Source organism: Caloenas nicobarica, chromosome 12 (genome assembly GCF_036013445.1).
Source record: "Caloenas nicobarica isolate bCalNic1 chromosome 12, bCalNic1.hap1, whole genome shotgun sequence".
In the NCBI taxonomy this organism is placed as follows: Eukaryota; Metazoa; Chordata; class Aves; order Columbiformes; family Columbidae; genus Caloenas; species Caloenas nicobarica.
The window spans coordinates 19,983,541-20,000,000 of record NC_088256.1 but is presented as its reverse complement, the minus strand read 5'-3'; the positions used below and the strand labels follow the sequence as shown (position 1 = coordinate 20,000,000).

At 47.5% G+C, this 16,460-nt stretch overlaps 1 protein-coding gene and 1 long non-coding RNA gene across 2 annotated transcripts in view; one reads left to right on the top strand and one right to left on the bottom strand.

Annotated features, from left to right (window-relative positions):
- Positions 1 to 12,604, bottom strand: part of PRPS1 (phosphoribosyl pyrophosphate synthetase 1) — a 13,050-nt gene extending 446 nt beyond the window's left edge. The window contains exons 1-8 of the mRNA XM_065643191.1: positions 12,494 to 12,604; positions 11,730 to 11,933; positions 8,767 to 8,950; positions 8,333 to 8,431; positions 6,380 to 6,504; positions 4,478 to 4,651; positions 3,618 to 3,777; positions 1 to 1,568 (exon numbers count right to left, since the gene is read on the bottom strand). The exon at positions 1 to 1,568 is cut by the window's left edge and continues 446 nt beyond it. Coding sequence (XP_065499263.1) covers positions 1,476 to 1,568; positions 3,618 to 3,777; positions 4,478 to 4,651; positions 6,380 to 6,504; positions 8,333 to 8,431; positions 8,767 to 8,950; positions 11,730 to 11,933; positions 12,494 to 12,501 — 1,047 coding nt within the window. The 5' untranslated portion in view covers positions 12,502 to 12,604 and the 3' untranslated portion in view covers positions 1 to 1,475. The remainder of the gene's footprint in view (positions 1,569 to 3,617; positions 3,778 to 4,477; positions 4,652 to 6,379; positions 6,505 to 8,332; positions 8,432 to 8,766; positions 8,951 to 11,729; positions 11,934 to 12,493) is intronic.
- LOC135993372 (uncharacterized) lies at positions 12,321 to 13,865 on the top strand. The gene is made up of 2 exons (XR_010606864.1): positions 12,321 to 12,456; positions 13,575 to 13,865. It is a non-coding gene; the product is annotated as an uncharacterized LOC135993372 (long non-coding RNA).
- Positions 13,866 to 16,460: the final 2,595 nt, after the last annotated feature.

Below are 16,460 nucleotides of genomic sequence, written 5' to 3'. Positions count from 1 at the left end.
CCTTTCTCCAGCTCAAAAACAAATAAGAGGAGTGCTTATAAACACCAGAGCATAAACAGCTTGGTCTACAGCGCAGTAAGAGTCCAGGAGAGACTTAATAGTTTACGATTGTCTGGTACAGATACCAAGTATTCAAGTTTCAGATGATACTTATTACATCCAGGAGCCTCAGCCAGCTCTAGTTTTGGTATTTTTCTTTCAGGCACATTGCTGCCTGTCAGGTTGGTGTTAGATATATAGTTTTCCCAGTACTATGCATCGCCAGCCTCTTCAACCCATTGCCATAAGCACTCATTAGCAGCAGCAGACAGGTTTTGTAGTCCTGCAGCCTCCTGTGCTCCCTGGTTTAAGTTCTTTTGCAAGGAGCCACACTTTCAAAGCAAGGCAGGCAGGACAAGCAACCAGAATGTGTCAGTAACTTACAGGCCAACAGGATTGCAGGCAAGGAGAGGCTAAGACGGCTGGACGCAAAGCAGTTGTGTATTAGGTCACCCCAGCATCTGAGCAGGCATGTGCTAGATGCAACCACCAAGCTACTACGGGATAAAAGAGGCTCAGTTTACTAGTGTACTGGTAAAAATAGGATCAAAAAGGATCAAAGATTTGCACAGCAAGTCAAGGTGCAGCTATAGTACATGACAGTAGTACTCTAATTGCTAGCAAGTGTAACAGTAAGCTGTGAAATTGAGAAACTGGTTTTAGCCTACACTAAAAACTAAAGCACACAACCACCGTAGGTCCTCTGTGTAAGAGGGGAAAACAACGCTTGTCCAGGATGCACCTTCACCACCAAGTTCCCACAGCAAGGCAGTACTGTACAGACTATGCTCTCACCTTTGCTCTGCTGTCTAACACACTAAAGGGCATTTGATTTCATCAATAATTAAGCGGAGTTCAAGTTTGAAAGCTACAGTAATCTATTTTCATGGGAGGAAGCTGTAGCAGAACTACCTCCCAGGTGTCTGCCAGGGCTTCACAAGGGTCAAGGCTTCCCCATTGCTCTTCATAGGCTTCTGTCAGGCTTGGAGTTGTAGGACAGCCAGCAGGCTCTCAGGCTGTTGCTGCAGATCCAGATCAACATGGCCTAGGGAGCTCTGCTTCCCAAACAATTTAGGGTACACATGCACCCTAAGTTAGATCTTCTAACCCTACCCACAGACAAACTCTCTCCTCTCCACCCCCTCAGAAATAATAGTGGCCGTATCAGTCCCGCTCTCCACAGATGGGCAAAATTGAGTCAATGCTACTGATGAGCCCCAAAGCACAGGGTTGCTGGTGGAGCTGGAGTGTTAGAGAGATGAGCTTCCCCACGCCAGCCTCCCAGTGTTGGGACCAGAGCCAGTAAGCCTGACTCAAGCAGGAGGAGCTGTGGAGAACTGCACTGGAACAAGCAGAGTCTTCTACTGAACTTTACAAACTGAACAACTTTTGGTTTTAAGAAAAAAAGCCATACAAGCAGCAGCTGGCATTTGCTGTTATAAAGGGACATGGCTGAATAAGTAGGAGACAGATTCCCCATTATGAGTCCTCCTGATGGCCTCTGCAAGGATCATGGAGATGTCAATCACCTGGAAGAGAAGAAAGATGCATCAGTGTCACTGAGAAAAGACATCAAGACTGGAAGAGCAGCTGGCAAGTTCAGAACCTAGAGTAAACTCATCACCCAAATTTATAATATTCCAGATGGAGACAAATGACTTCTACATAGGACTGGGATCTAATTACATATAATTCTGAAGATAGTCTACATAGAGCACTACAAGAATTATTTCCCTGTTGATCTTTGTCAGGATGAGAGTCTACTGTCACTTTTCTTTCCTGAGACTCCTTAAGCTCAGTCTGTTCACCTTAGGACAATCCTATTCACTTTCTGTAGGTTGCAGAGAAGTTGCGGGAGTCTAAATCAAGATTAGGTCACTTCCCTGAAGTCGTGAGGCTTTAGCATCAGTGCCAGCAGGCTAAGGAAGATGAAGCTCCTGTGCTGCAGCCACTGCACTGGCTCCACCTGGGGGTGTCCAGAGAACAGGAGGGAAAAATAAACCTCAGTAAAACTCTGGGTCTGAACCACAGCAGCTACAGCATTTCAAGAGATGTGGTTTCAGTAAGAAGCAGCGTGTCCATAGTGCAATAAGTGAACTCCATATTGAACATTTTCTTCCTTCTGGATAGTTTGCCTCCTAAGGAAGGCAAGGAAAAACTTAGGGGCTGCAGAGCAGACAGAGCATGAGGCTTATGACAAGCCCTTTAGTTCTGTATTTCTCAACACTGAACATCAGACGGTAACGTAGAAGAGTGAGGTGATAAGTGAGAGCCTGAAAAACTACTCCACTGTAATCTTTGGCTACAGCTATTTACATATGATTACCAGCTTAACATTTTGCCTACATTAAACTGTAGTGCGGGGCTTGTAAAGAAGTTGAAGCATCAGACATCTTTTAGATGTGCACAGTTGCAGGAATATAATCCAGCAGTTATTGTTGAAACAACCAAACAATCCAATAGCAGTTTGCAATCAGCTTACAACTTACTTCCAAAAGCAGCTTAAAATTCACTGCAGCTTCAAGCAGCTGAGCTTCCTTTTCACCAGAACCCCAGTACAGGGGAACCTGTTACACTTAAACCACAGTACAAGCTGAGTCTTCATAGTGTCATGTACTTTCCAGAGCTTCTCCAAATGCCTGTGTTCCATACATCTGCACTGTAATTACTATTTAGGATGTCCTTGGCTATGCCTATGCTATAGGAGCACCTGAAGCTTCTGATGCACCTTTCATACCCAAATACTCGGGCAAAGTTGCACTTCCAGCTGTCCATTAACACAAGAAATCCTCAAGTTCTGCCTAGCTCAAATTGTACAGCCAATTTTTTAGTTCCAGGAAAGTCAGACTCAGCTTGGGAAATAAAATACCGCAATACTTACCTAAATGGAAAACCCAAGACACAGAGTGAGCACTAAAAGACCAGCTTTTAGCTTTCATCTAGATGACAAAGTATTTTTGTTTATCTTTGGCAAGTATCTGAACATCGTACTGTGGAGCTGTGTCAATGGCTTGTAGTCAAACCAGCAAGACATCCGTGGGACAAGACTGCCACTTCTCTTCAGCTCACCTGCACTGCTGTGATGAGCAGAAACAAAGCATTCACCTTCCCCAGACCAGCCCTACTTTGCTTCACAAAAGGGACACGCTGCTTCAAGCGCTGCGCATTAGGTGACAGACGCACAACTAAAGGTGTCATTACCAGCTTCAGAAGTTCTGTTTCTGCTACAGTATTATATACCATTGGCATATCCCTCCTCCAAACTGTGCAGACAACCACTTGCTTACACCATGGCCCCGTTAGATCAGTGATCTGATATTGGTAAAACAAGCTGTGAAATAAATTTACCTAAATCAACTGTCTAAGATGAGCTGGATTAGAAGCTGAATTTTATCATTGCAACACGTCTGTTATCCCACAGCAAGAGGAACAAGAGAACTAGTCAACATGGCCACTGACTCCAGTAGCAATGAAACTGCTGCAAGCACTAGACAGTATTATGGGGTTTTCCCACCAACAGGAGGACAGACAAGTGCTACCACTCCCCAGGAGTGACAGAACAGAAAGCAGATGCTCACCTGGATTTTAGGGCACTGCTTCATCTTGTCCTCCTGCGGTATTGTGTTTGTGACAACAACTGCCTCAAAACAGGCATTGTTGATCCGAGAAATTGCTGGCCCAGAAAAGATCCCGTGAGTTAGGATGGCATAAACTTTGGTGGCTCCAGCTGACACAAGTCTACAAGGTGGGGAAAAGGAGAAGGATGAAAAATTCTTTGCAAGTATTAAACTGACATTAGTGCAGGGCACATGGTAAGCATGAAAGAAGACAACACCACATGCTCAGGGGACAGGCTACCTTTGATTCCCCCTTCTAGCCCACTACTGATTTGGGGGAAGAAAACTATTTAACAAGTACCACAAAATCCATCACAGATCAAGTATACATTGAAAAAAAAATATTGTTCTTAGCTCTGGGACTTTTAGACTAGATCATGCAAACCACTTTGTGATTTTTGCCAATACAAGGTAGCAGATATTTAATACTGAACACTGCATATGCTGGCTTTTTTAATGTAGAAAGCTTGAAATATGTCAAAGCTTGAAAAGCTTACTCCTAATAGAAATTCATATGTATGACCTTAAGGTGATGGAGCAGACAGCACTGAGTTCTACCTCACACAGTCAGTGATGGTACAGTGGAAGCCATACTTTCAACACAAGCAGTTTTCAAATGAAAAAGACACTACAGTCTTCTAGCTACTCCCACCACTGTGAGAACTTTAGCTAGGCTTTTTACTTACTTTGTATGACATGAGATAGATAATCAAGAAACTGTATGTTACTTTATGAAACCTGACATGCAATTAATCTGATTAACTCAATACTCGCTAACACCAGGTTTCTGATTTAGGAAAGAATCAATCAACCCTACTCACTTGTCCGCAGCATGACAGATGGTACCACACGTGTCTGCCATATCATCTACCAGAATGGCCACTCTGTCTTTCACATCACCCACCAGCACCATGCGATCCACCTCGTTGGCTTTCTTGCGCTCCTTGTGAATGAGGGCGAAGTCTACATTCAATCGATCGGCAATGGAGGTCACTCTGAGGAGAGAACAGATTCCAAACAACACTTAACTCCACACAACAGCTTCAATTAAGTCTCTCTTAAAACCATTAAGCACAAACTGCCACTGGAGTAAGAGAAGCTGTCTCCACATCTGTTACTGCTTCCAAGCAATTAATAGAAGATGCTATGCCACCTTAGTTTCCATTCAAGCAGTTAAACTGCAATCTCTGATCTAATCTCGCAATGACAGCAACTAGATTAAGACAAAACAATCTTTCATCCTGACCACTGTAAATTAATTTGCATTTAAAGCTCAAAACAAACCTTAACCAGCAAGCCTGGCAAACCTGAAGTGATCAGAATGCCTGGGAACTTGTCATCTTCATAACGCTACACTAGAAAGCCTAAAGCTGTGCCACAACAGGGATCTACTCTCACTCATACAGGCATTCAATTGTCCTGCATGCAAGTACCAGCACAAGGGCAGTGCCAGGAGTACGCATCCAAGAAATCCAAGTCCACCACCTCACATTTACTTTGGTTAAAGTGACCACAGAACAACCTTACTAGAGGGACCTAAACTTTACATATTGGTACTGACGAATAGTAAAGAGCTTAAAAGCATTCAGAGCTAGCAGGAACAAAAGATGAATAGGCTCCCGAGCCCCAGTACATCCAACTCATCACCCTGGGAGCCTGACACAAGACTGTTGAACTAAACTGTTGACTAAAGTATTTAGTTCTGCAGTATCTCCATAAAATGTTGCACCCGCTAAGATCCACACACTTCAGTTTAAGTGGCTTTTGAAGAGGTTTTTTTCCAGTAGTCAGATTATAGTTGTCTGACTTGGCATTCATACAGTGTATTATGCAACAAGCTACAAAAATAGATTAATATACAAAAGGTCTTGTCCAAAACAAGGGTCACAACAAAGCTACAGGAAGCCAATCAGCACCCTGCAATGGTATCATCCCTTGGCTGTTTGTAACAGACAGCTTAAAACATGCTAAAGTATATGAAGGAGGTCAGCAAACACCAACATTTTGGTGTGACAGTCCTGGATTAAAGAACCTATCTGTGTGCCTTTGCTGTTCACATGTAGCCCTTACACAGAAGCATCAAGGAACAGGTTCTCCTCAAACACCTGAGAACATTCTTAATTGCCCAAACTGGCACACTTATTTGCAGAAAGATGGAAGATTGTCAGACTATCCAAGTAGAAATGTAACAGGTGCTGCTGCTTTTTGGAAAGGAACCATCTATCTTCCTTGCTCTCAGGGAGGAGGAAGAGTAGCAGCAGGCTTAAATCCCAGCTAGATATTCAAATCAAGGATAACAAGAAAATGCCTCAATAGACTAAGCTTAATACTGCAAAAAACCCAGCCTGGATAAAAATGTATAATTAAGCAGCAGCCATAACTCTGTCTTGGCATAGGGGTATGAGGCACACCATTCTCTCCTTCAACCTGCATAATTACTATTCTACAAAAAACTGCTTTAGTCCAAGGGATGTAGTCATTGTGAAATTGCTGCCTATGGAGCTGTGATTCTTGAAGCTATTTAACCTTACATGTAGCCCAAGAAACCTTCTAAACATTCCCTATGAAGAACATCTGACCACTCTTCAGTAGCTGCCACAGACTGTCTTACAGAAGGAAGGCTGGCAGAGGGAACATGTATCTTCAGAATAAAGTCACAAGCACTCTTAGGAATTCAAGCAGATACAGAAGCAGCACCTGGATGCAGCTGTCTGACAGCTTACCTCTTGGCTCCACCAGCATCTGGTGAAACAATGGTGCAGTTCTTCCACTCTGCAATGTTCTCTTTGATCCACTTAAGAACTGCAGGCTCAGCATACAGGTTATCAACAGGGATATCAAAAAAACCCTACAAGGAAGACAACAGGAACATATGTAGCTGAAGGTCACATTCCAAAAACAGTTGGAAGAAGCTTTCTACATGATCGGGCATGCAGCCACTGCCTTTCCACAGCTTTCCTTTGTACTTCCACTAATGCAAGGCAGCAGCCTTTGGGATACACAGAATAGTAATGTAAGAAGTCTTCAGAGCCAGAAATAGTTTAGGAGCATAAGTAACACTTTACATCTGACACCTTCACAATATGGAACTAGTTCTATCCTAAGGGAGTGTAGAAAACTAGCATCAAACGTGCTCATTTTCACAGTAGCAAGCTGCCTGTTTAGAAAAATCAATCTTCAAAGCTCATTACCTGCGCTGTTTCCATCTACAGGAAATCACTTAAAAAGGCTTGAGTAATATTTGCTTTCGGACTAATACAGCCGGTTCCACTATTTTACGCAGACCCAGCAGACTCCTCCAGGTAAACCTCAAAGGTCACTAGAAGCCAGAAGTTAACCCTCCACAGGGAGTAACAGGCAGGAGAGTGGGCCCAGCAACTCTGGAAGAGTGTTTCAAGGTACATGGGCAACAGATTTTCTCACCATCATTCCTTCTGTGCTCAGCAACCCAGCAACTACAAGAACCAGGCTGAAAAAGGCCAGATGTTGGAAGCTTATAGACACAAACTAAATTATTCCATTGAATCTCACCATTGCTGCTGGTGAACCGTCAACCCTATGGCACACATCACAACTCCAAGCCTCTTAAGGAAGAGGGATAGCTCCTTGGGCTCTGCTCTTTTATTTTGTGGTTTTTCCCAAAGTCTCAGCTGTGCCCACATGGATATTTCCTATCTGAGAAAAAGTATTTCTGGGCAAATTATACTGGAAGAAACTATAGTGAAGTGTGAATGGCTGCATTTTTAACTGTTAAAAATGACAGCCAGGCCACCTACTTCACCAGGCAGGAGGTATCTCACCCCTCTGGGTCTAAGTGTTTGCAGCAATACAATAGATGTTCTCCCTTCTGCCACACACCTCTCAGTTGCGCCGAGTTGGTTGGTTGGTCTCAGAGCACTTGCTCAAGGTGGAAAGACACAATTGACAATTTAACAGCTTGCTGTCCCTCCTGTCCCTGGTATATGCTCTTGGCACTTCTCTCACACAGTTCCAGTCAAGATTTCAAATGCTCTGTGAGACTATGCTGTTCACTAAGCCAGCAAAACCCATGAATAATTTTCAATTCACCAGCAGCTTGGAAGAGAACCAAAGCCAGCTTATGCGGAAGAGCGGCACTGGCTGGGTACAAGTGGGGTTGCCCATCTTGTCAGCAGCAAGCTCTCAGATCCCTGTCCTGCTCAGCTGAACCCTCACAAGCAGCTGTGCCTGCACACCTGGAGGCAGAGAACCTCAGGACAGCAGTGTCACTAGCCACCGTGTCCAACGGAGCACTGCGCACTTCTCCCTGACAACTCTGTAAACATCAGAAAGCTCTACTCAGCATTTAGGAACACTCTAGATAAAGCCACTCTCCACCACAAATTCCTCAAAGTACCAGTTAAGGATACAGCATCACTGTGTGGCAATAAAGCTGCGTGGATCATTTACTAGCCCAGCATTAATTTACACAGTACTCATTATGTTTAGTCTGATCAAGAGCAGCTATAATCTACAGCCAAACCAGTTACCCATCTCCCCATCCTCTTCTGACTGATTCCACAAGTCCCTACCAGTCCCTGGTTTCCAAGTCCTGATCACTGCTCTGTCTAAAGAAAAGCAGACTGCTGGAAAGCCTGCAAGGCAGTAAAGAGGTTCAGACTGGAGTAGTTAAGTACTGTCCTGATTTTAGCTCCTACCTGAATCTGAGATGCATGCAGGTCCATGGTGATTATATGATCCGCACCTGCCACAGACAGCATGTTTGCAACCAGCTTGGCAGAGATTGGAGCTCGACTCTAGTACAGGAAAAAACAGTATTTAAAACAAGGTCAACTCCATCAAGATGTCAGTCTTCCACTTCTAGGCAATGATTTACAAGCAGTTACTAAAAGGAGTACTCATTAGCATTGCATCGTTTCATCAGCTGGTGATTACGGCTTGGTGTATTTTCAAGAAGAGCTAGATCTTTATGGAAAGATGAATTTGCAGTCCCATGCCCTGAGGTTTAAAGAAATTAAAATTCATCTCCTCCTCTTCTGCATATTCAACTTCATCTAATCCCTGTTCAGCAGCCATGACTTTCAAGGTGTGCATTCATCTTCCCAGCAGAAACCTTTCCCACATCCCTTACCTTGTCCTTTTTGTCCTGCCGAGCGTAAGGGAAGCAGGGGATGACAGCGGTGACTCTGCTGGCTGAGGCAATCTTACAGGCGTTTATCATGATAAGCAGCTCCATCAGATTGTCATTGATCTCCCCACAGCCACTCTGCACAATGTAGACATCCTCTCCGCGTACGCTCTCACCTATTTCCACACTGGAAACAGATGGGGAAAGGAGACTTGTATCCAAATCCAAATTGAAACACAGCCATTACATGTGCCTGCAGCGCAACCAAGGGATCGCATTCCCAAGGGTCTGTGCATGACAGTGTCATATAATCAAGGGTGCTGGGCAGGAACACTGTTGCTTATTTGCTCAGTAACTATTTTACATTGCTCACTGGATCAAATTTAATGGTCAGTCAGCAAGGCTAAAAACGCCCAGCCTGTACTCTCCATCTCAGCACAAGCTGAGCATGTAAGCACCCCAGAACCAGCCTCGTTCCCCTGAATCAAAGCACAACCACCTCAGCTAAAACCAGGGTACAAAGGAAGCGAGGATGATGGCCAGTCAGCAGAGAAAGCCAAGCCCAACTCCTACCAGAAGCTATGCTGCAGCCGATTATTAGATTTAGAGTCAGAACAGCTCTTCACTGGCTTTAATAGAGAAGCCCTCCAGCATTTCAGTTCTGAAAGGCTTTTGGGGTTAATTTCCTCCTGGATGTAATGCGCACTAATCCCTGCTGATGAACAGACTGAATAGAAGCCAAAGGTCCTGTTTGCCAGCAGCAAACCACCAGCTTCAGCGCTTGTATCGAGACACCTGCACCAGAGTTGGAAAGAAAGCAGCAGCCTTGGCTTTGAGGTTTCATACAGGGCAATGCTGCACAAGGACTTTTGTAGGAATGGATTAACTACTAAGTACTTCCAACACTTCAGTTTAGAGAAGCCTGCCAGGTTTGGAAGTTAGCAGAAGTCAGTCTACCGAGGACAAAGCTCTTCCATGATTTCTTTCTTCTTGCACTGGAGATGCTCACTCACTCTGCAGACTGCTGCTACATGAAGCTCTAGGAGCAAGGAGACACAATCGCCCAACCCATTCCTCATGACTTCATTTACAGAGCACCTGATGGTAGATTTCCCATTTTATTTGTTCGTTCTCTGGTCTTCCTCCCCTCTTCAACATGGTTTTGATGAGTGTTCGTACTTACAGTCTTACTGCTCAATATCCATCAGCAAACTGCTGTCATCTTTATTGCACACCGACAGCATACACCAGTCCCTCACAAAGAATTTCACCCAGCACAAGAACCTTTTGCCAGGTGCCTGAATTAACAGTAGTTAACATACAAGTGTCATCTCCAACTGTACTTACTAGCAGTCTAAAATTAAGGTGATTCAAGACATTTATTGAACTAAAGTATCAATGAAATATTCTGTTACGACAATCTTTTTCTGGGAAGCATGTGCTATCAATTTATAAGGGTAAACATCTGTCGGGTGTAAAGTCACATTACCTGCTGACCTAAGAACCTGCTGGTGAGCCAACTGGACAGATACTAGCAGTTCATAAAGATCAGTGAGAACAGCGCAATGGAAATGGCTATAAATCAAACACACTTTTTACAACTCTTCTCTATAACTCTTTGCACTACCCCTGAAGTTTTCAGGTACAAGCAATACCTGTGCAATAGAAATGTAACTTTCTATGTTACACGTACATCTTGGATTCTCCTGGAAAAGATTACTGTCACAGAAGAAAGGAGGGGTTGGAGCAATCATTCAAGGTTTTTGATATTATGCTGTGTGGTGGACACATGCTTAGTGTTCTTCTCTAAACCAAGCTATAAGAACTCTGACTTCTAGCCTCTCTTTTAGCCTCTTCAAGCAAGATGTCAGCAAGACTTATAAAGCATAGAGACAGAAAACAAGACGAATCTTCAGTTTCAGAGGCTGGGGGGCACACAGACTGCATGACTGCAACTACGTCATGGGCTGCACAGTGGTGTTGGTCTCTGATCCTTCCTGAATCATTTTATCTAGACCTTTAAGACTCTGATGCTCTCCAGGGTAGTTTAAAGGCACCAGCTACACCCTAAGCACAAGACTGTCAAGCCTCAAGTCATCATGGTCTAGCCTAAGCATGGAAGAGGCTGATTAACAAGGGTCAAACCCCGGGAGGTGCATTATTCCCATCAAGCTTTTGGGGTGGTGGAGGCAAGGTCTGGCTGGTGAATTCTGCTGCTCCAGTCTCTGTCACCACGGTCGGGTGACACGAATCCTTCCCTCCACGTGTAGGAGCGCTGCATCCTCCCAAAATCCAGCGAAAACCTTGACAAGGCCCCGGGCAGCCCAGCGCCCCGTGGCACAGCCCGCATGGGCGACGGGCGCTTCTCGGCGGAGGCCGCTAGAGGCACCGCCGGGGCCGCGCAGCCCAGCACATGGCTCACCGGGAGCCCTCCGGAGCTCCACGGCCGCTCCCCGGGACAGCCCACCCCGCCGGGGCTCCCCCCTCCCCGGCGTGTCGCGCTCTGCCGGGCCGGTTGTTTCAGAGCTCGGTAAACCCCGGCTCGGCGCCCACCGACGTGACCACCACGCCGCCCCGCAGAAAGGAGCTCCGGGAGGGGAGCTGCTCAGTCCGAGCCAGCGGCGCTGCACGGCGGCCCCTTGGCTGAAGGACGCTCACAGGAGACCCGGCCCTGCCCGGCGGCTGCGGGCAGGGGAAGGGCAGGATGCGCTGGAGGTCTCCGGCCCAGCAGGGTCTAGGCAGAAACGCTCCGCCGAGGCCTCCGAGCGCGGGCGCCGTGGATCCGCCGCTCCCCCGGGGCCGGGCCCGGCCGCAGGGCCTGGGCCGCCCGAGCCCCCGCGCCAGGCCCCGAGCCCCGTCCCGCACTACAAATCCCAGCAGCCCCTGCGCGGCGGCTGTTGGGACCCCAGCGCCACGGCGCCCCGCGGCCCGCCGGGAGTTGTAGTGCGGCCCCGCCCCCGCCTCACCACGTCTCCTGGTTGCTGAATTTTTTCGTGACCACCTTGCCCAGCTCCAGGCCGAGGCGATCGGCGATCTTCTGCGACAGGTCCGGGTGCGAGCTCCCGCTGAAGATCTTAATATTTGGCATGCTGGCGGCTGCGGCAGCGACGCTCTCCTCCGCGCTCCGCTTCGCACCGAAGCCGGCTGCCGCAGGGGTGCGAAACCGCCTCCTGCGCGGGGACGCGGCACAGTGGAGCACACACCACACGACTCCCACCTACCCCGCCATCTTACCCTTCCCGCCAGCCGCGCGGCCCTTTAAAGACTCCTCGCGCCCACGGACACACCCCTGTGCGCTTCCCATTGGCTCTGGCCGGCGAGGGGCGGGGCCCCGCCTGCCCACGCGCCGCTGCTGGGCGTGGCTCGGAGCTCTGCCCCCTGTCCCGCCGGCCGCCTAAACAACGGCCCCCGGTGGAGTTTTGCGATTGGTCGTCTTCTGGCCATCTAGTCTGCGATTGGTCAGAGCGTCCGCGCCCGGAGCTGACCGACGGCCCTGTCCCACGTCGCCCTGGGCCGCGGGGGGGGTGACGGGGTTGGTTGTGCGTGATTGGCAGCGACCCCCCCACACACCTCCCGGCGGCCATGATGGCCGCTCTTCCTCAGGGGGGTGCCCAGGGACAGCCCGGGCAGGGCGGGGAGAAGTGGCCCCGTTCCCGCTGCAGGGGCCGTGCCCGCGTCCCCGGTCCCCGGCGGGTGAGGATCCCCGCGGCGGCGGGGGGGGGGGGGTTACCTCAGCATGCCGCTGTGCCTCCGCCTCCTGCCTCCGCCGCCGCCGACTGCCGCGGCGTGCGCCGGGCACGCGTCACCTCGCCGGGCCGCGGTGCCGCGGCGTCATGCGGTGTCCCCCACGGCGTCACGCGGGGTCCCCCCTGCCGTGCTGTGCCGGCGTCCCCTGCCCGGCTGCCGCGCCGCCGTGTCGCGCTGTGCGGGCGTCGCCTCCCCCGGCGCTGGGCCCCCGGGCCGGGCTGTGCCGGTGCCATCGCCGCGGGTGGCTCGGGCCGCCCCAGCATCGCACCCGCGGCCCGTGCGGCGCCCCCGGCTCGCTGCCCGCCGCGCGAAGCCCCGGGTGTGGGGTGGCGGGCTGCGGAGCCACGGCTGTGCCCGCAGCGGCCTGGGCTGAGAACCCACCGACCTGTGATTTGCACGGCGAACAGGGTCTCATTTGCTGTCTACAACTACCTGACAGGAGGCTGTAGCGTAGAGGGCGTTGGGCACTTCTCCTGAGTAGCGACACGAGAGAAAATGGCCTCAAGTTGCACCAGGGGAGGTTTAGATTGGATATTTGGAAATATTTCTTCCTGGAAAGGGCTGTCGGGCATTGGAACAGGCTGCCCAGGGCAGTGGTGGAATCACCATCCCTGGAGAGGCTTAAAAGAGGCACAGATGAGGCTTTTAGGGACATGGGTTAGTGGGTTAGTGCCAGAGCTGCGTTATGGTTGGACTCGATGATCTTAAGGGTCCTTTCCAACCAAGACAATTCTGCGATTCTATGATTCATTAAGAGAAATTGTAGCTTTTTCAGCACAAACAGGAGCCCAGGCACCTTGTGGGAGAGGCTGGGCCGAGTCAAGGCCAGTGAGGACACAAGAGCTCTGCTGCCCGACCAGCCCCGCGGTTGGGACCCTTCCCTGGCTCTGAGCTTTAGAGGTTGGCAGCAATTGTGTCCACATTATCAAGTTGCAACAAGTTTTTAACTTTTGAAGGACAGCGCTTACCTTCTTCACTAGAAGAGAAACCTTTTGCTTTTTGTCTTGCAAACTTCTGGTCTATAAAAATACTAATAATTTATTTTCTTTGCCCTTTTCTCCAAGGATGCTGTGCTCGGTTTCTTTTCCTTTGGCTGAATCATGAATGGATCCCATTTAAAAAATGATGGTAGCACGCTTTGTGTGTGAAGAGGCATCCACTTCTCATATATACAGCCGGTGCGACTGGTCTCACTGCAAACTCAATGAGAAAAAACCATGATGGTACCCGTAATTAACATTTTCTGCACTTGTCCTCAGAATTTACAGCAATACTTTCTGCTATTTATTTTTCTATTGGAAATGGCCTTTGGCCCTGTTATGAGATTAAATAAATTGTAATTGTGGTGGATACTCTGAATTGCAAATGCAGAGGTGTTTTTTCTGTCTTCTGGATCATTTTTAAAACCCGTGTGGGTACTATTTTAACAGGCTGTTTAATTTCTGAGGGGATTTTTTACTTTTATAATTGGGGTTTTGTACCTAATTCTGTAATTGGTCTCCTGTGAACTTTCGGCCTGTATGTGATTACATTACGTAGATTAATTTAGCTTTTGTGAAAGTAAACATTTTTCAAATGTTTTAAAATATACAAAATAAGACACAAACAGCTTCTTCAAAATTTGCATGCAGTCGTGTCATTCCTACTCATTTTTCTTGACTGTACATATTTTTCAGTGATAAAGCTATGTAGTCTAAAAATAACTTCAAGGCCTCTCTTCCCTGCAAAATACAGACTACAGAAGGTTTGCTGCTGCTATTGCAGTTTGAAGAATTTGGATGATAAATAACTTCTTTCCAGTCCCCAAAATATTAGTTGCTGGTTTTGAACCATTTGCTCCAGCGTTGGTGTAAATTCCATTTTTTTCCTCTGCTCTTGAATGCAGAACGAGTGTCTCCTGTGCCCCAACATCCTTGTCTCCTTCCCAGTTTATTTGTGAACCAGGCACTGGGAACCTGAGGCTGAAGGCATCAGCAGGCGTATTAAAACATGCAAAATATGCCTCTCATTGATGAACTCTGAGTTTTCCCTACATGGGACTTCTGAAATAGCACGTCTATCAGTTTCTTCCTGGGATCACAGAGGTGGGATTTGCAGGAGTGAAAAATCTGACAAAAGATGAAATTAAAACCTTAATCCTATAAACCAGGGACTAGAAACCTTTCATGTGATGACGCTTTGTTTTCCTTGAAGGCAAACAGAGCCAGGGGCTGGGTGCTGCGGCCACCCCAAGTCTCTCCAGCTCTGCATCATTTGCTGCCTTGTGCTGCTGACAGCAGCACTAAATGGCCACAAGTGCCATCTAAGAAAAGTCCCTGCTGCCCTTCAGCGCTTCGGATACCACAATGGCTTTGGAGGTCACACAGCACTTTGGTTATGAGGACAAAAGTCCACCTGCCTTAATGTTTTATTACCATTGCTAGCAAAGCTCTTAGAACTGGGTAATCTCACAGATTTGATTGAGGAGAAGCTCTTAATGCACCAAAGTCTTAGGTAAACAAGGCCACAAAGCTTGTGCATGAGGTTCCTCAGCCATACCTTGTCTATTAGCAGTTTGCGTTGGCATTACCTGAAGAAGAAGGGACAAGGAGAACAAGCTTTGAAGAGGGAGACGTTGATCTGGTTGTTGGCCTAAACGGGGTGAAGGGAGAGATTGTGTGGTTGAAAACCACTGGCCTGTGAGTCAGGCTGTCTGTCAAAGGGCGCGCAGGAAAATGATCACAGCCTAAGTGAAGTTTGGATGTGGAACTGCATTGGAGTATCTCCACTCTTGCATGGACACCCTTATTCAGAATTAAAGCGCCTAATTCCAGTTGGCTTGCTTCACTCTGAAAGCAAAATATAATAAATTGAATTATCTACATCCAATCTAAAGAACTTTATTTAATTTTCTTGTGGTTTACAATGCTGGCAAGCATGAGTTGGCTTTGGTATCAGAATGAACCAGCTCATAGCCTGAGCTGCTGTGTTCCCTCACGTTTTGGAAATTGTCCAACTAAGGAGAACCTGAAAGCACATGAATGGCAAACCCCCATTTTTATTTACCTGATTCTGTGGAGATGCATTTAATCAGAAATAACTTGAGAATATATATTCCAGGAAGTTTTAAGCAGCAAATTAACACTGTCAAATTTTATAGTGATGTCAATCAAGACAAGTAGCCCTTGTCCCTCTCTTGGCACATTCCTGCATACAATTGCCACTCAGTTACAACCAGCCACTTAATCAAGGACACATTTTCATGCGGAAAGCCTGTGGTTGAGGGTTGGTTTTTTATTCTTTCTGTCGCCTGGTGACTGCAGCCGTTTCTGTTAATGAATGGCACTTGATAGCAACAACAGAAGGCCCTGCCCTTTGTCTTGGTAGCTGAAAGAAGAGCAGAAGCTGGGAAAAAAAAGTGGATTCCAAAAAGGGGTTGGAAGGCTAAAAGGGAAGTAGAGGCTGGGAAAAATTTAAGGCATAAGAGGGGTGGGAGGCCAAGAAGTGGAGGCATCTCCAGCATTAGTACCCTCTGGATTTCACTCCCCTCCCCTGGCTCTCACTGAACACTTCAGAGACTGGAGGCTTTGCTGTCTGGTAGCAGAAAAAACAACCACCGCTGTGGGAGCAGTTCTGGTTGCTCACTTGTTGCCCGCTTCTCTGCCCCTATCATTGTTTCGCAGGGATTATTTTTATATAAACCCTCTGCTACTTAAAGCCACTCAGATGCAGAAAGAACCCTCTTGGTTTGAATTTTTACTGAGTCTACAAGAACCCCCTATTGTTTCCTTCACAGAGAAGGTCACTGTATCACAGGTATCCCCCGGAGCCCAAAGGGTTGGTTGTATTTTGGAATGAAGCTCACCTGTAGCACTGTAAACACTGCCAGAGTTACACACGATGTAGCTGCAAGAGAACATCCACTAGGAAAAAGCACACCATTTGTCAGGAAAAGGAAATAACTTTGGGAA